A 25,207-nucleotide genomic window follows, 5' to 3' on the forward strand; every position below is an offset into this window, starting at 1 on the left:
CTCTTTGCCCCCAACTTCTGCAGTCTGACCTACCATTGTTAGGCCAGCGTTATCTACGAAAGTTAAGACAAAGGAAAAACGCATTATATTTTATATATGGAAGGAATGGTGGTGCTTCATAAGGAGACCTGGCAAAAAGATTGTCAATGCTTCAAACAACAGTTTTATTTGAAATACAATAATCGAAGTGAGAAATTAAGATTATAGTGGCTTGGGAGCAAAGGTCGAGACATAAAAGGTGTAGAAAACACCCCAAATGGTACTCAGATGTAGTTGTGTACATGGTGCAGTGTGACCATGCCATGGTTGAAGACAGGGGAGTCGAGGAACTAAATGGATTACTGTGCTAGAAAAAATGATTCAGATGGGGTTTTGTTAGGAAAAGTAAAAACACAACCGTATCTCACCTTGTTCCAGTAATAAAGAGGCTATTTATTCCTTCATACTTACATTGGGTCACGACGACAGCCATGTCATGGCTTTTATTCTCCCCTCAAACATTTGGAAGGATTTAATGAGCACGTACGAAGTGAGAGTTTATCTCGTCAGGTGGACCCAACATAGAAACACTGCCATGCACCAAAGCAGAGATATTCTAATGCAGCAGGCAATGCTAGTGTCCGCTGAGATCTGAGTCCGCACCATGCCGGTTACACCACTGCCACATAAAGGGATGGCATTGTTCAAGGCTGAAGCCACGGGTCAAATTAACAAAACCCACAGGAGTAAATAGCCACACCGACACCACCTTGGTACATACCTTCCACAATATTTTATTTATTATATTGATTGTCTTTGATACTTCCAGGCTGACCAGACGTGTTTTTTTGTCTTATAAATTGTCTCATTCTAGAGTTCAGCATATATATAAGTAGTCCCAACGTAGGCAATTAAGCAAAGTGAAGTGAACTAGATGGAAGAAGACTATATTAGCGAAGGATTATACAAGTTCGAACTGTTTGGGAAACCGGGTTCCAAAGCGGAGCTTATTGTTCCAAAGTTTGATCTTCGTACCTAAAACCATATTTCACCATATGCAACTGTAAAGCACCGATATAGTTTAAGTGGGCTACTAGTGCAAGATAAAACCAGAACAAATAAGGTTTATAACTAACAATCGTTTATGAGCCTTATGGCTTTTATAAAATTGGATTCTGATGAAGCTTTTTGTTTTTCAAATGTATTAAACTCACCACTGGGTTTGGAAAAAACAACTTTATCTGCTGTGGACAGCCCTCTGTTTCTTACTGTTAACTACCGTAGCCACGCAGACTATGCAGTCTGCCCCAACCCATTGAAATTACAGTCCAGAGCACATTGGAGTCATTTCAGAGTTCGGCAGTAGAACTACCAAGATTTCATGATTCACAAATAAAATAGACAAATGTTTGTATATTTAAAAAGCATTTCAATATTTACATAATTTATTACAATATCATTTCCAATACCAGTTTGATAAGTTCATCCAGCAGTATATCAAAAAGGCCAGACTCCCCGTAAGGTATCGGGTAGTGTTTAATGTTTCACCATCTCCATTGAGGAAGTCCATTAATGTCAACAAAAAAGTCTTTTTTTTTTTTAAGTCGAAGTATTATCGACATACAACTCTTTCTTCTTGTTGTCCATGCCTTTAGAAGGCAACAGAATCACTCTGTTTTATCAGCAATAAATAGCAAAATAAATGTCCAAGATTAATGGTACTGCATAGAATACAGGCACGAGGATGGCAACCTTTTGCTGGTCCTTGAAGTGATGGCTCCCAAGGCTGCTTCTTCTAGTCCAATGAGATGATGTCCGACATGGCGCCTCCGGTGCTAGTGATGACTTCTGTGTCACTCCGACCTGAAGTGCTGGTTATTACTTCAGTGGTGCTCCTGCTTGAAGAACTGGTGGTAACTTCGGTGTCACTCTTGCTGGATGAGCTGACGAGTGTGCTGCTCTCATGGCTGCTGGGTAATGTACGAAGGTTTCCAGTCGAGCTGCTCGCTGCAAGCTTGGGTGAAAAACCATCCAAGAACATGGATGGACAATATTGCTGGAGAAAAACAAGCACAGATAATCACTTGCTTGAAACAAATAGTTAAGAGATTTTTGAATCTAGATAAAACAGGAGCAATTGTAAAACAAGCATTTGCAATGCAATAGGTCTCACATTAGCTTGATTTATAGCTATTGGTGTGTTATGGTATGTGGTGTGCATTGGAATTATGTGGTTTGCATTAGAATTGTAAGTTGTGGAATTGAGTAGTGTGGAGTAGATTTGTGTAGTGGAATTATGTGGCTTGGCACCTTATGCCTGCAGCGCTCACCAGCTCGCCCATTTTATTAATCAATCGCAAGGCAGTGTCAGGAAACTAATAGAGACTATTGTGGGATTTACACACTCGAAAGATGAATTATTTTATCAGGAGAAAAGCAAGTACATGCTTTTCTAGGCTGTAGAAGAAGCAAAGGTGTTAAAGGGACTAGTTTTCGTGCAAGGTATTGTTATTCCCAGTTCACAGAAGGGATAAAAAAACAATGAAAAAGGAAATGAAAGTGCCGCAAATTCCTTTTGAAGTGTCCTTAATTATCTGAGAAAGTTAGATGAACAAACGACCTTTCCAAAAACAATTTACAACAGCATTGACAGAAGACGGGAACTGCTGAAGCATGTATTGTTGCCTGTGCTGACATCTGGTATAAAGGGCTCTGCTGTCTCAGACTCTAAACACAATGGTGCAAGAAGGACAAGTTACTTACCTGTAATTATATATATATATATATATATATATATTCACTGAAAAAACCATAGGTTTCACACATGTTATAGTTAGCGGAAATTTTACTGATAAAAAACCAATGAAATTGCCCCGTTATAGTTAGTGCTGGCAACTATAACTCACGCGACCGCAATCCTCTGCTGATGCTAATACTGTATTTAGACACTTATTTGCCCATGTCTTCTTCCATACATTTTTAGCTATACATATATTACAAATATTTTTTTTTCATAAAGACACATATGTCATCAGCAGAAGATTGCGGTCGCGTGAGTTATAGTTGCCAGCACTAACTATAACGGGGCAATTTCATTGGTTTTTTATCAGTAAAATTTCCGCTAACTATAACATGTGTGAAACCTATGGTTTTTTCAGTGAATTTGCAAGGTTTTTTAAATGCTAATTCCTAACTATAACGTGTGTGAAACCTATGGTTTTTTCAGTGAATTTGTACGGTTTTTTAAATGCTAAGTGACTTTACGCCATTCGTGGCGTGCGCGCCCACTTAACGCAGTTCGTTCCGTGCGCGCACGGTGCGCTTCGCGCACCGTGCGCGCACAGTGAGCACGCGGTGCGCTTCGCGCACCGCGCACCCACTTTACGCAGTTAGTGCCGTGCCCTCGTTACGCTAGATGGGCCATGTACGCACGATGCGCTTCGCGCACCGTGCGCACATGGAGGACATATTATGCGCTTCCTTGTGATAGGTAATCTGTTGAAATTTTTTGGGAAATTTCTGTGCTCTGATAAGTCATGCACAAATGGTGGCCTTCGGCCACCATTTGCACAAGGGGTGGAGAACGTGTGGATAGTGTTTTTTTTATTTATAATTTTTTACCGTACGCTTACGGTAAGCGTACGGTAAGCGTACCCCGCGAAATTGCCGAAAAAAAAATAATGCCGTTTTTGCTCTTGGGGGATGTTTGGGGACTCCCTCAACATGACTATGTGAGAGGGAGTTGTCAAAACATCCCCGTAACATGTTTTTGGCCATCATGTTTGATACATAACACTCAGTGCGGTAGACAAAATGGCGGACGCCGCTTCCTGGTTTCTGCCGATTCGAATGTTTACTAAGATCTAAGAGCCAATCAGAATCGCGCTCGCGCACGCCACCGTACGCTTACCGTAAGCGTACGGTAAGCGTACCGTAAGCGGGCTCAGATATATATATTGATTTAAAGGCTATTTTCTCAGAATCTACTGAACAGATTTACACCAAACCTACAAAAGGCACTTCCTTGACCTAGGGACTACCTCTCTGCCAAATTTCTAGTAATTCTGTTCAGCCGTTCGGGCTGTAGCTCGTTCTAAAGGTCCTATGGAAAAATGCATGGGAAAAACGCGTTTTGGGACCCCCCTTTTATCTCAGCCCCCGCTTGACGAATCCCCCCGAGACTTTCAGGGTAGGAGCGGAGCATAGCGCCCCACCTATTTTGAGAAATTCGCGAGGATTCGTCGACCGGCGCCAAAGTTATTCAAAATAGAATGTTGAGGTTTTCCTATGGAAACGTGGTCCTAACTATAACTACCTACTGGCGACCGCCAGTAGGTAATACATATATATATATATATATCTCTTCACTTAAAAAACCATAGGTTTCACACATGTTATAGTTAGCTGGACATTTCACTCGTGAAAAACCATTGAAATTCCCCCGTTATAGTTAGTGCAGGCAACTATAACTCACGCGACCGCAATCCTCTGCTGATGACGTCAGATATTACATCACTGTATTTAGACACTTATTTACCCATGTCTTCTTCCATTAATTTTTAGCTATATTACAAATATTTTTTTTTCAGAAAGACACATATGTCATCAGTGATGTAATATCTGACGTCATCAGCAGAGGATTGCGGTCGCGTGAGTTATAGTTGCCTGCACGAACTAGAACGGGGGAATTTCAATGGTTTTTCACGAGTGAAATGTCCAGCTAACTATAACATGTGTGAAACCTATGGTTTTTTAAGTGAATTTGCAAGGTTTTTTAAATGCTAATTCCTAACTATAACGTGTGTGAAACCTATGGTTTTTTCAGTGAATTTGTACGTTTTTTTAAATGCTAAGTTATGTATTTTTTTTAAGGTTTTTCACCGTGCGCGTACCGTACGCGCACGGTGCGCTTCGCGCACCGCGCGCCCTCGTTACGCAGTTCGCAGAATTTTTCCGTTTCTACCGTACGCGCACGGTACGCGTACTCCGCGATTTTTCGCAAAAAAATTAAAGGAAATTTTGGCCCTTGGGGGTCCTTCTGGGACCCCCTGACAAAGGCTAGGGGGTCAGGAACTGTCCACCCTGCCCCCTTTTCACGTTCTCCACCTTTGTTTTTCACCCCCTCAGACTGCGAGAGACAAAATGGCGGCCGACACTTCCTGGTTTCGACCGATTCGAATGTTTACTAAGATCTAACAACCAATCAGAATCGCGCTCGCGCACGGCAGCGTGCGCGTACGGTAAGTTTTACCGTACGCGCACGGTGCGCGCTTATAGATATATATATGCTTTTAAATGCTATTTTCTCAGGAAATACTGAACAGATTTACACCAGACCTGCAAAAGGCACATCCCTGACCTGAGGACTACCTCTCTGCCAAATTTCAAGTAATTCTGTTCAGCCGTTCGGGCTGTAGCTTGGAATAAAGGTCCTATGGAAAAATGCATGGGGAAAACGCGTTTTGGGACCCCCCCTTTTTCTCTACCCCCGCTTGACGAATCCCCCCCAAGACTTTCAGGGAAGGAGCGGAGCGCCCCACCTATTTTGAAAATTTCGCGAGGATTCGTCAATCGGCGCCAAAGTTATTCCAAATAGAATGTTGCGGATTTCCTATGGAAACACGATCCTAACTATAACTATCTACTGGCGACCGCCAGTAGATAATATATATATATCCATCTATATATATATATATCTATCTATCTATCTATAATCCAAAATGCAGGCGTCCATATAGAAAAAAAGAGGAGCAATGCCACAAGAATTTGCTTTGCACACATATATACATTCAACATGAGGCAGTGAAGAAGAACAAGGAGCATTTGAACTGCTTTAATGTGCAGCAGAAAAAACATACTCCTGCAAAGAGGAATTACAGCATTGCCAGCTCACAGGCTTGATTGCATAAAACACTCATTGTGAAAAGCTGAAAAGCTAACCTCATAGAAACACATAGGAATAAACTGGCACCGTGCCTTTAGGGCAGCCATGACCCCTAGCTTCCCATCGTGCCTCAGGGGTGACAGTTAGGTCAGTTGTTCTTTGAGGAGACCCGTAGGCCAGGGCACAAAGAAATTACATTTATCGTGATCATTTGCACAGGGAGGCGGGTGGGTTGCTTATGACTATTGATGAGGATACCCTTGGAAGAGAACTAGGATTACAGGTAAGTAACTTATCCTTCTCTTCCACGGGATCCTCATCAATAGTCATAAGCATATGAATAGAATAGCAAGCCCATCCCCTCAACCTGCGGACAAACGATAAGCATAAACAACAGAACTGAGACATATCATGACTCCAATGAAATTAGCATTGGAACAAATTCCTCAAGGAGGCTTGGCCCACTTGGGTATCTGCTCTGGAGTCAGAATCAAGGCAGTAGCGCCTAGTAAACGTGTGTACCGATTTCCAAGTTGCCGCATTGCAAATCTCGGCCATCGGTACATTATGCAAGAAAGCTACTGTAGCTGCTTTTCCCCTAGTGGGAAACCAACAAAGTCTTGTTCGCTAACTGATAAGCCAGCTTAATGCAGGACACTATCCACATCGAGATACCATAGTTTAAGAATAATTGGTCAGACTTCCTAATGGATTTCTTTCCCTTCAAATACAATTTTAGAACCCTCTTGAGGTCAAGTGAATGAAGAGACCTTTCTGTTGGAGTAGCAGGATTGGGGGAAAAAGAGGGAAGGGAAACGGTCTGGTTAACATGGAAGTCAGACAGCACTTTTGGTAAGAAAGACGGGTGAGTCCTCAGAACCACCCGATTGTGGTGGAAAACACCGAGTCCAGCGCAGAGTGCCTGGATTTCACTCACTCTGCGTGCTGACGTGATAGCTACTAAAAAGGCAACTTTCCACGTTAGGTGCTGTAAAGTGGCCTTATGAATGGGCTCGAAAGGAGGTCCCATGAGCTTGGACAGGACAATATTCAACTCCCAAGGAGGAGAAGGATGTCGGACAGGAGGAACAACTTTCAACCCCTGAAGGAAATCCTTGACCACCTGGAGCTGAAAAAAGGAAGGCTGGTAAGGTGATTTCCTGTAGGCTGTAAAGGCCGCCAAGTGAACATTTATAGAAGAGTACTTAAAACTAAACTTGGCTAAATACAGAAGATAAGGCAAGATTACCTCCTCCTGCCCACTTGTTGGACTAAAACCAAGAAAAACCTCTTCCATTTAAAAGAATAAGAACTTCTTGTGGATGGTCTCCTCGACTCCCTTAAAATGTTCATGCAGTCCTGAGGGAGATTCAAGTGTCCGTAATGCAGGACTTCAGGAGCCAGGCTGCCTAGCTCAGCGACGGAAGGCTGGGGTGCAGAATCTTCCCACCTATTTTGGTCAGTAGGTCCGGTCTACAAGGAAGCCTCCTGTGTGGACATATTGAGAGTTGCAATAGGTCCGGATACCACCATTGGCGAGGCCAGTCCTGTGCTATCAGGATCATTTTCATCTTGGATCTGATGACCTTGGTCACCACCCTCAGTATGAGAGGAAGGGGAGGAAAGGTGTATGCAAAATGTTATGGACCAGTCTATCAAAAGAGCATTCCCTCTCGTTTCTGGCCGGTAATCTCTGGACGTGAAGGAGTGGCCTTTCTTGTTTATATCGTCTGCAAAGAGGTTGATGGATGGTCGACCCCATTGACGGAAGATGTCTGCCACTACGTCGTCGTAGAGCACCTAGTCTTCTTGTTCTTCGAAGTGCCAACTGAGAGCGTCTGCCCGCACGTTTTGTTCTCCTGGCAGGTGTACCGCTGTGATCGAGAGACTCCTTGCCAGAAGCCAGTGCCAGATCGCTTGGGATTCCAATGACAGCAGGCGGGAGTGTGTTCCACCTTGTTTGTTCAAGTAATACATGGTGGTTGTATTGTTTGTTTGAATCAGAATCAAGTCTGACTGAATTGATGGATGGAATGCCTTGAGAGCTAGATGAACTGCCCGTAGCTCTAACATGTTTATATGGTAGGTCTGCTCCTTGCTCGACCATCTTCCCTGAGTATGAAGGCAACTCAAGTGCGCCCCCATCCCTGGAGAGATGCATCCGTGATCAGGGATTGCTGTGGAAGAGACTGGTGGAAGGGCACTCCCACCAGAAGATTTTTCGGTTGAGTCCACCAAATCAGGGATGACTTCGCAGCTTGGGAGAGGAGAATCCGATCCCACCCCAATGCCCAGAGAATTGGTCCCATTTGTCTTCCAGATCTTGTTGCAGAGGTCTCATTCTCAATCTGGAGTTGGGGATGAGAAATATGCAAGAAGCCATCGACCCTAGAAGAGAGGCCACTTGCCGTCCTGATGGTTGGTATACATGAAGCAGAAAGTTGCACTTCTGTTTCATCGATAATAGTCGTCCCTCCGAAGGAAACACTTTTTCTATACCGAAGTCTATGGTGGCACCCACATAATGTAGAGTTCGGGTGGGCTGTTGGACAGATTTGTCCAGGTTCACGTGAAGGCCTAGACGGCGAAGTAGATTTAGAAAAATCCGAAAATGTTCCTTCACCATCTGTGTAGACGAACTCTTCAACAGCCAATCATCTAAGTACGGGTACACAAATAGGCCTTGACGATGCAGAGCTGCGGCTACCACCGCCATGCACTTTGTGAATACCCTTGGCGCGGATTTTAGGCAGAACGATAAGACTCAGAATTGGTAATGTTTGGAGCCCAGCATTAATCTCGGGAACTTGCGCTGACGTGGAGCAATTGGTATGTGGAAGTACGCATCTTGGAGGCCTATTGAACACATCCAACCCCCTCTTTGTAGGTGCGGATATATTTGGTGTAGCGCCAACATGCAAAACTTCTCTCTCCGAATGACCTTGTTCAGAGATTGCAGATCGAGGATAGGTCTGTATTTGTGCAGTTGGTCTTTCTATTGCACCAGAAAGTACCTTTCCTCTTAGACCCGGAAGAACTTCTTCTAAGGCCAATTTCTGAAGAAAGCCAGACACCACCTGACGAAGCAATTTTAGTTGGTGGGGATGCGACTTTAGTGGAGGAATGTTCTTTGGTGGTGCACTGAAACGAAGTGTGTATCCATTGTTCAGTATATTTAGCACCCATTGATCTTTTGTTATTTTGCGCCACTCTGCCAAGTGATTTGAAATACTTCCTCCCACTGGAGTGGGCAACGGCGCTAGAGGAAGCAGAAGATCACTGCTTCCCTGAAGTCTTGGCTGTGCCAGAGGATTGTTGATGCTGTCCTCCTCTGCCTCTGGAGCCTCTACGGCTTTGAAACTGAGACCTGGATTGCCGATTCTGCTTTTGCTGCCATTGAGGGGTTTGAACCCTCTGTTGGTAGTTTTTGCGATTGTAAGGCCTGTATTTTCGTCTGAATTCTTTTTCCTTTTCTAGGCCCACCGCCTTCAGCGTATCCAGCTCAGCCTTCATTCTGGCCATCTATTCATCGGTATGGGAACCAAAAAGGATGTTCCGGAAAATGGAAGATTTAAAATCCGATGCTGAGACTCCGGCTTTAAAGCTGTTAGTCGCAGCCATGAAGACCTTCGTGCACAAATGCAGTGTGCAGCCGGAGAAGCTCTGTCCGCTGCAGTACTAATCACTTGATTAGAAACCAGTGCCCCTTCTTGGAGAATCTCCACAAAATCTTGCCTGTCCTCTTTTGGCAGCTTTTCCTTAAAACGCTCCAAAGAATCCCATATGGACCTATCGTAGCGTCCTAACAGGGCAGCAGCGCTTGATACCTTCAAGGAAGATGCTGCGGATCCACACCTTTCTCCCCCAAGAGTCCTGGGCCCGACTCTCTGTCTGGGGGGCCAGAGGAGGAAGAGGCGACTGCATGGGTTTTCTTTGCTGCCGCAATGATCACTGAGTCCGGTGGGAGATCTGACTTTAAAAATAAAGGATCCGATGCCGCTGGCTTATATTTTTTCTGAATCCTTGCTGGGGCAGCTTTAATCGAAGATGGAGTGAGAATAACGTCCATCACTGGCTCGATAAGACCAGGAACCAGTGGGAGCAAAGGTCTAGACATAGACACTCTAGAAGAGTGAGATGAAGAAGAAGACCAAGACGGTGTTCTTGCTCTCTTCCGATGAGCATGAGATGGCCTATGCTCCGGAGATTTGTCCTGACTATCACTGGACCGAGCAACAGGTGATCTGTCCACCTCCTGTACTAATCGTTCCAACGGGGGATCTGTGCAGTGGACTGGAATAGTCCAAAGACCGTCGAGTTTGCCCAGAAGCATCTTTCTGCCAATGGCTGATAGGAAGGAGCCATCTTGGTGACAGAGGTACTGAAGGAGACCTCTGTCCTCTTGGAGACGTTGGTCTTGGTGACTGTGGTGCCTCTGGAGACAGAGAAGAAGAGCTTCTTGTCGAAATCACTTGTGGAGAGCTCGCCGCTGAAGGCGATGACTGCCTGCGGCCTCTGGAGGTTGAGTGGTGCCTGGAGGAGTGATGCGACGTCGAAGGGGAGTGCCTTGACGTCGAACGACTATATGTAACCTGCACCAGTGAGTCTTTCGAGAGTGATCTTCTCCTCGACGTCCACCTCCCTCCCCGCTTCGACGTTGAATGTCATGACATTGAAGCAATCGACCTCATAGACCTCGTCCTCGACGCAGAGCGTCTGGGAGAAATTAAAGTGTGAATCGACGGAGAACTCCTTCTCGACGTCGTGTCCTTCGTTGACGGAGACCGCCGTCTTGATGTCGACCGCCATCTGGAATACTTGACTTTGGGTCCCGACGACAAATCCTTCTTTGCGTCGACAAAGATCTGGTCCTCGATGTTGAACGCCGTCTGGTCAGCGACAACGGAGGAGTCTGCTTCGGCGTCGAATGCCTCGCACCTGGCGGCGCCGATGCCTGTCTCGATGTCGACCGCCGCCTAGTTGACGGAGACACTTGTTTCGACTTCGATCGTCATTCTACTGGCGACGATGAGGCATGTCTCGACATTGACCGCCGCCTGGTTGACGGCAACGGAGACGCTCGCTTCGACGCCGATCGCCATTCTAGTAGTGACGGCAGAGCATGTCTCGACGACGAACGCCGTAGCGATGGAGGAGATTCAACTTTCGACGTTGTGCGAGCCCGCACCAACGGAGATCTACTCCTCGACGCCGATCGTCGCTGGGTTGACGACAGCGGAGGGTGTGACGTACCTGTAGTCTTCGTCGACGACCGGTGTTCTCTCGACGGCGAGCCCGCCGATGGTCTTCTTGTTTACTTTTTCGCTGCTGTTGAAGGTATTTTCAGCGCCGATCCCGACGCTGAGGGAGAGCAAACTGGAACTTTACTTCTGGATGACGATCTTGCCCTCTCCCTTCCCTTCTTCACCAGAGACATGCCTCTAGAAGGAGCTTTACCCTTCTCAGCCAGTCCATAAAGACGAATCCTCTCTCTGTCTTTCAGAGTACGCCTGGCCAGGGACTGACAATGTTTGCAAGTCTTAGGATCATGATCCTCAGGAAGGCAAAGGATACGGACAGAAAGTTAGTCTGATCTAGCCTTCTTTTTGCCACAGGAAGGGCAAGAGTCAAAGAGAGATGGCATTTCCGAGTGGAAAAATATGCCTAATTCTCTCTCAAAAAAGTAGAAAACTAATTTAAAAGCCAAAAGATGTCGAATGAAGTAGGTTTTGGCTAAAAAATAGTAGATATTTTCTGACAAAAATCACAAAAAGCAAGAGCTGAAGTAACCAGGGTCCTGACAGAAGGAGCCAGAAAGAACAACTGACCTATCACCCTTGAGGCATGATGGGAAGCTAGGGGTCATGGCTGCCCTAAAGGCAAAGCCAGTTTATTCCTATGTGTTTCTATGAGGTTAGCTTTTCACAATGAGTGTTTTATGCAATGCAGCCTGTGAGCTGGCAATGCTGTCATTCCTCTTTGCAGGAGTAGGTTTTTTCTGCTGCACATTAAAGCAGTTCAAATGCTCTTTGTTTTTCTTCACTGCTTCATGTTGAATGTATATGTGTGTGCAAAGGAAATTCTTGTAGCATTGCTCAGCTCCTCTTTTTTCTATATGGACGGCTGCATTTGGGATAATATAGTTATATATATGTATATATATAGAGCTTCATATATGTTTCTCACATATATGTATATATTGTTTCCGGGGTCCCCACGCATGGGTGGGAATATTCATATGCTTATTACTATTGATGAGGATTCCCTGGAAATGAATGAAAACAAAAAACAGACACAGAAAGGAACAAGATTGTGTGGGGATGTTCTCTTTGTGAAAGAGTAAAATGCAGTTACTCAAAGTGAAGTTATCCAGTGGCTAAAGTGGGCCGAGTGCCTGCCTCATGCTGTAAGCGGTAGCAGGTGGTAGGAAAATGTGAATCACCCACCAACAGATCAATGGATGAAAGATGCTGGCTGAAAGCTCCTTCGAATAAGGATGTTGAAATATATATGTTTTTAAACTCAAAAGGTCTTGGGAAATGCCAGACCTCAAAAGCTCTTAATCATGAAAATCAGGCCATCAGTTTTCCTCACTGGGAAGAAAGGGAGTATAAAAAATAATGATAATTCCTAATAAAGCTGCAGATGAGCACCGTAAAATTGTTAATGCTTTCAGATGAGAGTACAGTTTTATTGTATACGATTACATAGTGCACTGACAACCTACAATCATTAAAGTGGAGTGCACATTTATCAGTTGATTGAGAAAATAAATTGAAGGTAACTTAAAATTGATCAAAAAACAGATGTAGATAAATACCATAAATTATGGAGAAGTAGGTACATGTCAAAAACCAATATCATAAAAGTGGGATTTATATGTGTAATATCTCAAAGGAATGCACACTATTTCCGCATGAGTTACATAAACTCAGATGACCACTGCTAAAATATCTTACAAGACTGTGGTAAATCAGCAAATACTAATTAACTGAACTAACAATTACATTTATTTTAGAAGAAGTTCGCTGTGTGTACCTAAATAGTTTGTTTTTACAAAGGTAGGAGGAATTTGAAACTTTGCAAAGAGGTCCTTAAGAGATGTTTTCTCGCCAAGATCTAACGCCTTCCTAAAAAGGTTGATAATAAAACAAAAGTTTGTTTTTCAGGTTAAACCCTATGTGTTGCCTAAAAAGGAAAATGCTACTTACCATGCATCTGTTCTTGGCTTGTAGAGCTGCAGATACTCACACTTGCATTAGATCGTCATCTGGTGTTGGGCTTGGATGCTTGCACGTTGTTGTTGTCTTGGAAGAAGTCTTTGTAGTCAACGAGATAGGTGACTCCTCCCTTGGACGATAGTGCGCATGGGCATCGACTCCATCCTTAGATTGTTTTTCGCCATGATGGGCAATGATGGAGTTAGTAGAAAGAAAAAGATGCCCATGTCTGTATATCTAAGTAAGAGTGAACTGGAACAGATAGAGGTCCCGGGGAGGTGGGTGGGCGTGTGAGGATCTGCAGCTCTATATGCCAAGAACAGATGCATACTGGTAAGTAGCATTTTCCGTTCGAGGCATATGAGCTGCAGATCACACACTTGCATAGACTGTACAGCAGTATCTCCTCTAGCGGTGGTCACCTGTATCGGTTGCAGTAGTTTGAAAGAGAGTTTTAAGAACAGCTTGGCCCACAGAAGCTTGATGCTTGGCTTGCACATCAACACAATAGTGTTTAGGGAAGGTGTGTGTTGTAGACCATGTTGCTGCCTTACAAATATCTTCTAGGGGAATGTTCCCTAAGAATGCCATAGAAGCCCCTAGTTTGCTTGTGGAATGCGCCCTAGGGTGAATTGTCAATGTGCGTTTCGCTTTCTGGTAGCATATTTGGATACATTTGACGATCCACCTTGCAATCCCAGCCTTGGAGATGGGATTACCCTTATGCGGTGGGGAGAAAGCTACGAACAGTTGTTTTGTTTTGCTAAAGGATTTGGTTCTGTCAATGTAATAAAGCAGGGCTCTTTTTACATCTAGGGTGTGTAGAGCTCTCTCCGCTACGGAGTCCGGGTTTGGAAAAAACACTGGTAACTCTACTGATTGGTTAAGATGAAATGGAGATGACTTTAGTAGGGAATTTTGGGTTTGTTCTGAGAACCACCTTGTTACGATGTAATTGTAAGATTGGTTCTTGTATGGTTAACGCCTGGATCTCACTTACTCTTCTAAGAGAGGTGATTGCAATAAGGAAAGCTACTTTCCATGTGAGGAACTGCAGTTCGCATTTATGTAAAGGTTCAAATGGGGGTCCCATGAGCCTGGTAAGAATAATATTTAGATTCCACACTGGAGAGGGTGGTAACCTAGGAGGAATGATTCTTTTCAGGCCTTTCCATGAAGGCTTTAATTGCAGGGACTCTAAAAAGTGACAAGTGTTGTCTGTTTGCAGATAAGCAGCAAGTGCTGCTAGATGTAAACGTATGGATGAGTATGCTAGATTACATCTTTGCAAGTGCAGCAGGTAGAAAATGATATTCTGGATGGAGGCATCCAGTGGATCAATATGGTTGTTGGTGCAGTAAATGGCAAATCTTTTCCATTTTGCAGCATAGCAAGCTCTAGTAGTAGGGCTTTGTCTTCTTTAATGATGTTCATACAGTCCGGTGGTAGGTTAAGGTAACCGAACTCTAGGACTTCAGGAGCCAGATCGCCAGATTCAGCTGTCCTGGATCTGGATGTCTGATCTCTCCATGGTTCTGCGTTAGCAGGGATGGCAACAGGCGTAGGTTTTGGTGCGGAACTAGTGAGCGTTCCAACAGTGTTGTGAACCACGGTTGGCGTGCCCATGTGGGCGCTACTAAGATTAGTTGGAGACTGTTGTCGGAGCTTGCGTACCACTAGTGGAATCAGTGGGAGTGGCGGAAAAGTGTACGCAAATCTGCCTGACCAGTTCATCCATATCGCATTGCCTTTGGACAATGGGTGTGGAAACCTGGCGGTGAAGGTTGGGCATTTTGCGTTTGTGTGTGGTGAACAGATCTATGTCTGGTTGGCCCCACATCAGGAAAAATGTTAGAAGAACTTGGGGATGTAGTTCCCATTCGTGAATCTGTTGTGTTTGTCGACTTAACAGATCTACAATCTGATTGTGAACTCCTGGAAGGTGTTCGGCAAGTAGATATATATTTTGTGGGATGGCCCATCTCCAAATGTGCTGTGCGAGCTGGGACAGCTGAGGAATGTGTGCCTCCTTGTTTTTGTATGTAGTACATGGCTGTCATGTCCGTCCGGATCAGAACAGCTTTGTTTTGTACATGTACTTGGAACGATTTTAAAGCTAGAAATATTGCTAGTTGTTCCAGGTGATTGATGTGGAGCACTTTTTGTTGAGTGGTCCACTTGCCTTGGGTTGTATGTCCGAGGAGATGGGCTCCCCATCCTGTGAGTGATGCGTCTGCCGTAAGCATTATCTGTGAAACAGGTACGAGGAACAGCCGCCCTTTGGACAAGTTTTTTGTGTTCCACCACTGCAGAGAGCGATGTTTACGGCTGTCTACCAACACCAGATCTGTAAGTTATCCTTGAGCCTGATTCCACTGATGTGCTAGACATTCCTGTAAGGGGTGCATTTGAAGTCTTGCATAAGGTACAATAAAAATGCAAGATGCCATCATGCCTATGAGTTGCATGAACACTCTGGCTGGGAGAGTGTTGGGCTTGAAATTTTGTGATGAGGGTTTGTATGCTGGCTATCCTGGCTGGACTGGGATATGCTAGAGCTGTGGATGTGTTTATTGTGGCCCCCAGATATTGGTGTATATGAGAGGGGTGGAGATGCGACTTGGTGTAGCTGACAGTGAACCCCAAGTTGTGTTATGTTTGGATGGTTTGGTGAGTGTGTTGAACACATTAGTTGAATGCCTTGGCTTTTATTAGCCATTCGTCTAGATATGGGAAGACATGGACCTGCTGTCTTTTCAGATGTGCTGCTACTACCGCAAGACATTTTGTGAATACTCTGGGTGCGGTGGTGACTTCGAATGGAAGGACTTTGAACTGATAGTGTTGTCCGTTCACTACAAACCTTAGATACGTCCTGTGAGCAGGATGTATGGGAATGTGGAAGTAAGCGTCCTTGAGATCTAGTGTGGCAAGGAAATCGCCTTGTTGTAGCAGCGGGAGCACTTGTTGGAGAGTGATCATGTGAAAATGATCCGAGTGTATATATAGGTTGAGGGGGTCTGAGGTCGAGTATCTGTCTTAAGAGTCCCATCCTTTTTGGGTATTAGAAAGTACAGCGAGTAAACCCCTGCTCCTTGATGTTGTAAGGGAACCGGCTCTATTGCGTGTTTTTGAAGCAGTAAGATAACCTCTTGTTTTAGGAGCGTGAGATGATCTGTGGACATTGGATGCTGCGTGGGTGGTATGTGTGGGGGGCGGGGTAGCTGTAAGTTCCAAGCAGTAACAATACAGGATAATCTGTCTTACCCACTTGTCTGTTGTGATGTAATTCCAGACAGGTAGGAATTGTGATAATTTTCCCCCTACCGGAATGGAATGGTCTGGGGGAAGCGGAGGGAAGTCACTGTTTTGTAGTGGGGGAGGTGCGAGTGTTGTTATTACCTCAGCCTCTTCCTTAATTGTTATTCCCTCTGTAACCGCCTCTAAAATATCCTCTATTGGGGGATGTTTGTGTAGTGGCTTTAAACGAAGATGAGGTGTCTGCGCCCATGTTTCTGGAGGTTCCTCTATAGAAGGAGCGACGAAAGGAGCCACGTGTTTGTGGAGACTGTAACGCTCCCATGGACTTAGCAGTCTCAGTGTCTTTCTTCATCTTTTCAAGTGCGGTGTCTACAGCCGGCGCAAAAAGTTTTTCTTGGTTGAACGGCTGGTTGAGGATGGTAGTCTGGACCTCCTGCTTAAAGCCTGAAATGCGCAGCCAGGCATGTCATCTAAGGAGTACACTGGTATTGATGGATCTAGAGGCAGTGTCTGCCGCGTCAATTGCGCATTTAATTGGCGCGTTTGAAATTAGCTTGCCCTCTTGGATGAGATCATTTGCTTGGGTTTTATATTGGTCAGGCAAATGTTGTAATAGGGTTTCCAGTTGGTCATAGTGGGCCCTATCATATCTTGCCAGCAGTGCCTGCGTGTTGGCTATGCGCCAGAGATTGGCTGCCTGCACAGCTACCCTTTTGCCAGAAGCGTCTAGTAATTTGTATTTTTTATCAGGGGGTGGCGCATCCCCAGAGGTTTGTGAGTAGGCACGCTTTCTAGCGTTGGAAACTACTAGAGAATCCAAAGGCAGCTGTCGTTTAATGTAAGCAGGGTCTTCGGGGCAGGTCTATATTTCTTATCAATTCTAGGGTTAAGAATCCTGGCACGTATGGGATCTTTGAACACTTCAGGGGCATGCTTAATGACTCCCTTGATCATTGGCAATATTTGCACTGTCTTTTGGGACTCTCTGCTGTGTCTGAGTGCATTGTGACGCCGTGATAAACGGCAGCCCTATTAAGCAGTTGTCCAAAACCAGTATTACCGTCTGGGGGAGATGGTTTTGAGGGGTATGGCTGGGGGCTTGGGAGGTCTGGTAGATCTGTTGGGACAGGGTACTCCCAATCATTTTGTGGTGGGTCGTCTGGATTTGTGAACGGGTCATTTGGGTCACTACCCACCCCTTGGTCGTCATCATCATCATCATCATCTGGAGGGGGGTATGTGGTGGAGAAGTTAGAGGCAGAGGTGGTGTAATATATTTAGGGAGATGAGGTGGGTTAGAAGGAAGTACAGGAGAAGGTGATGTGGCAGAGTCCTTTTTCACAGGCACTGGAGTGGCAAGTGCTGTGTCTAACTTCCTCTTCTGACATGGCACAGCTGTGACATGTCCTGTATCAGGATTAATATAAATCGTTTTCTGCCTAGGATCGACAGGATCCGGGTGAAAACGTTCCTCTTCCTCGGGAACAGACTTCGGTGTAGATTTTTTCGGTTCCGAGCGTGGCTGGTGTGGAGTTTTATGGTCTTTGGCCTTAGTAGAGTCCTTAGGCTTGTCTTTTGGGTCCGAGGGTCTTGGTTTTGGAGCCGAAGCGGGATCTTTAGGCTTGGAAGCGTTCAAAGCCGGCTTATCCACGGACCTCGAGATTTTCGGGGCCGATTTGTCTTTGGAGGTGGATGGCGTCGGAACCGATTTCCGAGCCGAGTGTTCCTTTGGCTTTCTGTGCCGAAGGCGCCGGCGGGACGATTACGTGAGGTTTGCTCGGTCCCGAGCTACTGGAAGGCTTGTCTTTTTTCTTCGTAGCCGGACCTGAAGGCGGGGCTTCTGAAGTGTGTTTTCGGTCGCGACTGGGGCCATCAGGCGAAGTCTTGACCAGTGCCTTCGGTTTTGGTGGTGGGGTTGGGGGAAGTAGTACTCACTCGTTGACCAGGAGTGATGGGGTCGTCCGAGTCTTCTGCCTCTAACACGATTTCGAGAGCTTCGGAATCTTCTTACGGGACATCTGGGCCTTCGTCGAAGATGTCCTCTGGTTCCGGAGCTGATCTCTGCGCCATGATGTGACGTCGAGCCCTTTGATCTCGAATAGTCTTCTTCGATCGAAAGGATGTGCAGGCTGGACAGCTGAACTCGTCGTGTTCAGGTGAGAGGCACAGGTTGCAGACCCTATGATGGTCACTGTGCGGTTATTTTGGTCCACACTAGGGGCATTTCTTGAATGGCGTCCTTTCCATGAGCCGTAGGCCTTACGGCGTGGATAGGCCCAGCGGCCCGCGTCGACGACCGGAATCAAGCCGATGAAAGGCGTGTCGAAGATGAAGATGCTCGAAGTCAATCCGAAGAGTTTGTGGAAGTTTTGCGCGTCGAAAAATTTTGAAATGGAGATTTCGAACCCGAGTGCAAAAGTTGCATCCGAACCCAATGGCGGAAAAAAACAATCTAAGGATGGAGTCGATGCCCATGCGTACTATCGTCCAAGGGAGGAGTCACCTATCTCGTGACTACAAAGACTTCTTCCAAGACAACAACAACGTGCAAGCATCCGAGCCGAACACCAGATGGCGATCTAATGCAAGTGTGTGATCTGCAGCTCATATGCCTCGAACATAGCATTACCCGGAAGCACTTGGAAGAAGTACAATTAAATAGCTCTTGAATTTTGTTGGCCTAAATTTCTGCCACCCATAGATTCACCCTTTTTATGCCTTGCCTGAACGTGGCCTAGCTGATGTTCATACCTTGATCCACTTAGTATCCCCGATTCTCTGAATAATGCGCCTGCGCTTTTATGAATGTGGCTGAAGCAGACCAATAGATTGATAACCGATAGCATTCAGCAACTGGTTACATTTAAAGGAGCTGAACTTTCACGGAGAGCTTATTCTTCTAGATCAAGAGGCACTGGATGGAGGCAGGGCTATGGTATGCTCCATTCGAAAACATTCCCAGCCTGAAACCAATGCCAGCCGAAGAAACAAAGGATTTTAGAACAAGCAAAAACATTGTTCTTCCCTGGCGCAGACACAGTAGAGCAAGAGTACAGTGTATTTGGCAGTAACTGTTACAGCCAACTCCTAATCAATTGACTTATCGCCAGGCACCACGGAAATATCCCATTAGGAGACAACCCGCTGCTTTCCGTGCCGTGGAGCAAGTTTGCAGCGCCTGCATGGCCTTAGGGGACACAGCTCATTAAGCCGCAGCTGGATCCCAGTTAGCCTCCCTGTTAATCTTTTCGCCCCGAGTGGCTGCTACTGCCTCAGCAGGATTCAGAAAAGGCTGTCCAGTTCTGTATAACTGTAGTGGCTCACAGCGGGCGCCATGCTAAAATATAAAGCGCGGCGCCCGTGCACATTTAACTTACGGGCATGGCAGCCCGTGCAGCTGGCGCCATGGTTATTTAAAAAAACAAAACATGAAACCGGGTGCGGGGGTGACGAAGTATTAGTAGCACATTTACTTCTATGCATGGCGGCCCATGAAGCTGGTGCCATGGTTATAATAAAACATTTGTTTAAATGAAACATGGTGTGGCGCTGTGGTGACAAAGTATCAGTAGCACATTTAACTTATGTGCATAGCAGCCCATAAAGCTGATGCCATGGTTATAATAAAAAAAAAAATGAACCTGGGCGCCGTGGTGACAAAGTATCAGTAGAACATTTAACTTATGTGCATGGTGGCCAAGAAGCTGTCACCATGGTTATAAATAAACAAAAAAAACATGAAACCGGGTGCCGTGGTGACAAAGTAGGAAACCGGGCGCCATGCTAGGCGCCGTGGTGACAAAGTATCAGTAGCAGTAGAAAAATAAGTAGTCCCTAAACACCATCGATGAATACTTACAGCGAAATTAAACTGTAGTTGGTCGGTGCCCCTTCCGGTAAAACAGCAGTGATATTTCTGGAGCACCAACCAATAAGAAGCCAGGAGAGAAGAGTAATGTGGAAGTTAACCAATGGTAAGCAGCAGGCGGGAATGCACTTGCTATACTGCTTAAAGCAGATCTTGCAGACAGAGCATGAGTGCTGCCTAGGCTCCATAAAGCTGGCGCCATGTATAATAATAAAGTAACTTACAAAATGAAACTGGGCGCCGTGGTGACAAAGTATCAGCAGCACATTTAGCTTATGTGCACGGTGCCCCATGAAGCTGGCGCCAAGGTAATAAAAAAAAAACAAAACATGAAACACGGCGCCATGCTAGGCACCGTGGTGACAAAGTATCAGTAGAACATTTAACTTATGTGCATGGTGTCTCATGAATGGCGCCATGGTTAAAAAAAAACAACATGAAAGCGGGCACTGTGCTAGGCGCCGTGGTGACAAAGTAGGAAAGCAGCCGCTGTGCTAGACGCTGTGGTGACAAAGTAGCAGTAGTAAAACAAGTAGTCCCTAAACACCATCGATGAATACTTACAACGTAATTAAACTGTAGTTGGTCGGTGCTCCTTCCGATAAAACAGCAGTGATATTTCTGGAGCACAAACCAATAAGAAGCCAGGGGAGAAGAGCAATGCGGGAGTTGATCAATAGTAAGCAGCAGGCAGGATTGCATTCGCTATACTGCTTACAGTAGGTCTTGCAGACAGCGCATGCGCGCTGCCTAGGGTCGACCTAAAAGGGGGCTTCCTATCTAGAAGTGTTGTAGTGGAGACAGGGTTTTATGTGCACACATTGCTATGTTAGATTAAGCGTTTTAGAAGTTAAACGCCATCTTGCCACTTTGCTGCTTTTGCACACGACACTACAGGTAGCTGTTATTACAAGTAAAACTGCTTGCTTTTTCTTCACATGAGAACGGTCTGTTGTTCACATCCCTAGACGTGCCCCGCGACCTTAGTCTGAACACTGTGTACAGAAGACGTCAAGGTCAAATAACAATGTATGCTGTTGAATTCAGGTTGATCGGCCCACGCTCTAGACACACCAAGCACACAGCTGCAAATATCTGAAACTCGGGTGTCTTTGATATTGCATTCCCGGCGCCCCTTACCATGGTTCACTAAAAAAGCCTTATATCTGTAAAAATTCTTGTAAATAATTTCACTCTGCACCGTCGCTGTTTTCACTTGTCACCTGCTCCGTCCACCTTTGAGTGTCATGAGCACATGTGTGCACAAAGTTTTTCGGGTTACTCATGTATTAATTGCTTACAGTACTGTTACAACTGTTCCCAATTTTTCCTTACCCTTCTCTTATCTTGTCCTGCATATTGCTTGTATTCATCCAAATATATTACGCCTTGGGCACATTCAAATAAATTATGAGTCTCCCTACCTTCTTTTCTTGCATTGTTTTGTGCATGCTTAATTATCAGTCCTTTCAATAATACGGTTGAGACACTGTTGTTCATTTTTACTCCTTCAGCCAGATCTCAACCAGGTCTATGGGTTTACTCCTGTTGTTTTAACCTAGCGTGTTGGGAAGTGACGTATCGCTGCTGGAGAGGTGGCTTTGTTGTAGTCGCGAGTAGGCTTTGTTGCGGTCACGCGAAGCGGTGCTCGCAACTGAAGACGGCAGCGAGGGAGTCTAGTGGAGAGTGTGTTTGATCCCCGCCACATCTCTGCGAGGCAGCTGCGTTGAATGGAGCCGTAAGGCCAGCTAGCTTCGACTAGCCCGAGAGGACAGGAAAGGAGTCTGCACTCTCATGGCATCCGTCCCTCACAATTCCTGCTTCCGCCTGGTTGACCTGTAGCTATGAGGGCTTGTGGAGAGGAGAGAGAAGTGAGCAGGAGGGTTCTGCCGGTGCCTGTGGCCCTTCGTTTGGGCAGTGTCTGGCAGATTGGAGGCAGTGGAGAAGCATTCAAAATCGGCTGGGCGGGTTGCTCCTAAGGAGAAAGAGCGACTTGCTGACTATCAGTGGTGTCAGAGTAGTGGTGGGTTGTGGGAGAGCAGGTAAGGCTTAGAGCCACAGGTCCTTCCGAATGTGGGCGGAGACAGACAGTATTAGACCTACGGAGGGCCTGCATACCATACTCCTCAAATTCCCTCACTCTCCCTTTGGAAGTGAACTGGTACTCTTTTTTTTGTTTTCTCTTTCATCCCAGTTATTATTGATAGTGGTACGATGACAAAAAAACTTAGATCGGGTAGAATTATTTCAGCCATATTGTGTGAAAAACAAAAGTCAATCCATTAAGAAATACAGCAACGCATCTAGGAGTTTATAAAGGAAGTGGAATAATATTGGCATATTTTCAGAAATTACCCACAGTGACTCATATTTTCAGTATTGAGCAGCAGCAGTTAGGGATGAATACTAAGAAGCAAGTAGCCAAGGATCAGGGATCGTCACCAACAGAGTTGGTTTTACAGACGTTTCCTGAGGAAATTTCGACCTCTAATCCTCTGCAGGTGCAGTCAAGGATGCAGAATCACTTGCAAGCAGATAGGGATCATCGATCGTTGCCTGTAGAGGCCGTGTGTGTGTGGCAGGATTCTATACAGACAGCCCAAGAATCCCCCTGTAAGGGGGACAACTTACCCATGAGGGAATGTTTTTCAGCATGTTCTGAGATAGCAGTATCACAGGCCTATTGGGCTTCTATCGTATTGTATTATACTATACCGGACATTTCACCTTTTTAAACTAAATGGCAAAGAAATAAATAAAGGCATGGATCGAATGTCTGAAACGCCCAAGCAGATGAAAATAACTATGAAAATGCTCTCCAGTTCGTCAAACCTCACAGTTTCAGGTTTATCAGACATTGCAGTACCTCCTGATCTAATATTGAACCAGCTGAGTGATATACCATCGACTATGTGTGCTTTTCTAATACTTTGCTGAATCTGTAGCGTGTATTGTCATCAATTTTGTCTCAACTGGAGAAGAATACTGTTGGCTCTATATTAGATATTCTATCAGTGATACTTAAAGAACGTCTCTTAAAATCAGTAGGGGATGGGAGCTCAATGGCCGTTAAAAGCTATAAGGAGATGGGGGTACTAGTGGGGGGTCCTGAGTTTGAATTGGGAATAAAGCCTTAAAACTGCAAAATGTCGGCGGATCTTTCCCAGCAGGAATCTCTTCTTCAAGAACAAGACAGTTTGGGACAAGAGGTTTCTAGGAGGAAGTTTTGGGCTCTGTGCAGAATATTGAGAAAAGTAAGGAAGTTTTTCCAATTTTTAAAAAAGGTTAAAAAAGTTTTTTTAAAAATTATAATAATTTTTTTAAAAAAGGGTAAAAGGCAGCTAAAAGAGAGGAACACTGTATTAAATTAGGTTCAAGTAAGAGGAGAAGAAAAATACGAAGAGTGAAAAAGAAAAGGGTATGGAGGGTGGCATTCCCTATGATGACCCAGCATGAAGAGACTGGGGCTGGGCAAATGGTAGCAGTAGAAGGTATAGTTGATGCCCTGGTCGAGACCGCTTTCACTCCATCATTTTCTAAATATGATGGGGTGGAAGGGGTGCCAGTCGATCCATGTGAGGAATCAGAAAAACTTGAGGTAGGGCCTTCATTATTTGTGTCTAATCCTTATGCGATTTATGGGGGAAGGCCCAGGTTATGAGCCGGCGCAGTTAGGTCAGAGTAGATGGGTGCATGTTCACGGCAGAGTTGGATCACACCAATATGTAAGAGTTGTGTTCTCTGTGCTGGGGGCAGAACACAGATGGAGTAAGCTCCTACGAGGAAGCAGAGTGGGTTCTACAATTGGTAGACATTCTTGCAGATACAGATTATGCTCTTAATAGATCATGCATTTTATCTCTATTTGGGTCAATCCCAAGGCTATCTAAAATTTCCTCTGCAGATATTTTCCTGGTTGTTCTTCCAAAGGCCAGAGAAATAGTCACATAGTGGCCAGGTGCATGGGTTTATCTCTATTCCAGGGTGGTGCAGATGAAGTTATGAATTCAGTGGATGAGCTTTGAAGGTTGGATTTTGACATATATGACGCGTTCAACCATAGGCCCGTCGCCCCAGTGGTGTCATTAACACAGGGGGAGAGTGTGGGGGTTTTAATTCATCAGTGCAATCATGCTCCTCTGTAGGGAGGATTGGGGAGTCAAGAGGTTGTTGGATTTGATAACATCTGCATTGTGAAGTCGGAAAAAATTATGAGAAATCAGTTCAACAGGATGGCAACAAATGAGACTGGATAGTGGGGGGTAATAAATGATTTTTAAAAAGTGATTAGCAGACCTCTATACACTGATGATATGGGGGTTAACTTGGTGTCATGGAATATTGCAGGTCTGAGAAGGAATTCAGACTCTCTGCGGGCTGTAGAAGAAAGAAATGCAATGATAATTGCTCTGCAAGAGACCAAAGAAGCATGTCAAGTGGTAAAAAGTGACTATATGGTTTTTAATATGAAAGCTGTCAAGGGAAAGCTTAGCCGGTCTGTGGGAGGTCTAGCAGTAATGCTGAATGTAAAATACTAAATTGAGGGGCATGCTGTATTTAAAAAATTTACTAATTTTCTGTCAAACGCTATCTCTGGTTTGTCAAAGGAAAAGAGAAGAGAAAGGGGCTAAATGGTAGCCCAAATTCCACCACCGAATAAAAGGATGGATAATCTGCTTAAGGAGCTGGCAGTTCTTATGGACAAGGTGAGTTTAAGGTTCCCAAAGATACCAATCCTGTTGTCAGGCAACTTTAATGCCAAGATTCCCCATAATCCAGCGAACGATGAGTTCCAAAGTGAGGAAGAAGATGTCTTGGGTCCAGGATTCCAGGTCAGCTCTTGGGGCGTCATTGGGGGGATGGGAGAGGGAGACAATTGAGTACGTTGCTTGATAGTTTGAATTTGACAATTGTTAATGGCAGATGTGCAGGGGACCAGCCTGCTCTACATATGTTTAACAATGGTAAGGTGTCTACATTGATAGATTATGTAAT

General features: G+C 45.1%; 1 protein-coding gene across 7 annotated transcripts in view; it reads right to left on the reverse strand.

Annotated features, from left to right (window-relative positions):
- Positions 1-753: 753 nt before the first annotated feature.
- The window catches only part of PIAS2 (protein inhibitor of activated STAT 2), a 451,007-nt gene continuing 426,553 nt past the window's right edge, over positions 754-25,207 (reverse strand). For all 7 annotated transcript variants that reach the window (XM_085629369.1, XM_085629360.1, XM_085629352.1 and 4 more), the window contains exon 14: positions 754-2,035. In XM_085629369.1, the coding sequence (XP_085485495.1) occupies positions 1,775-2,035 (261 nt within the window). In that variant the 3' untranslated portion in view covers positions 754-1,774. The remainder of the gene's footprint in view (positions 2,036-25,207) is intronic.

This window comes from Triturus cristatus, chromosome 2_1 (assembly GCF_964204655.1).
Source record: "Triturus cristatus chromosome 2_1, aTriCri1.1, whole genome shotgun sequence".
Classification (NCBI taxonomy): domain Eukaryota; kingdom Metazoa; phylum Chordata; class Amphibia; order Caudata; family Salamandridae; genus Triturus; species Triturus cristatus.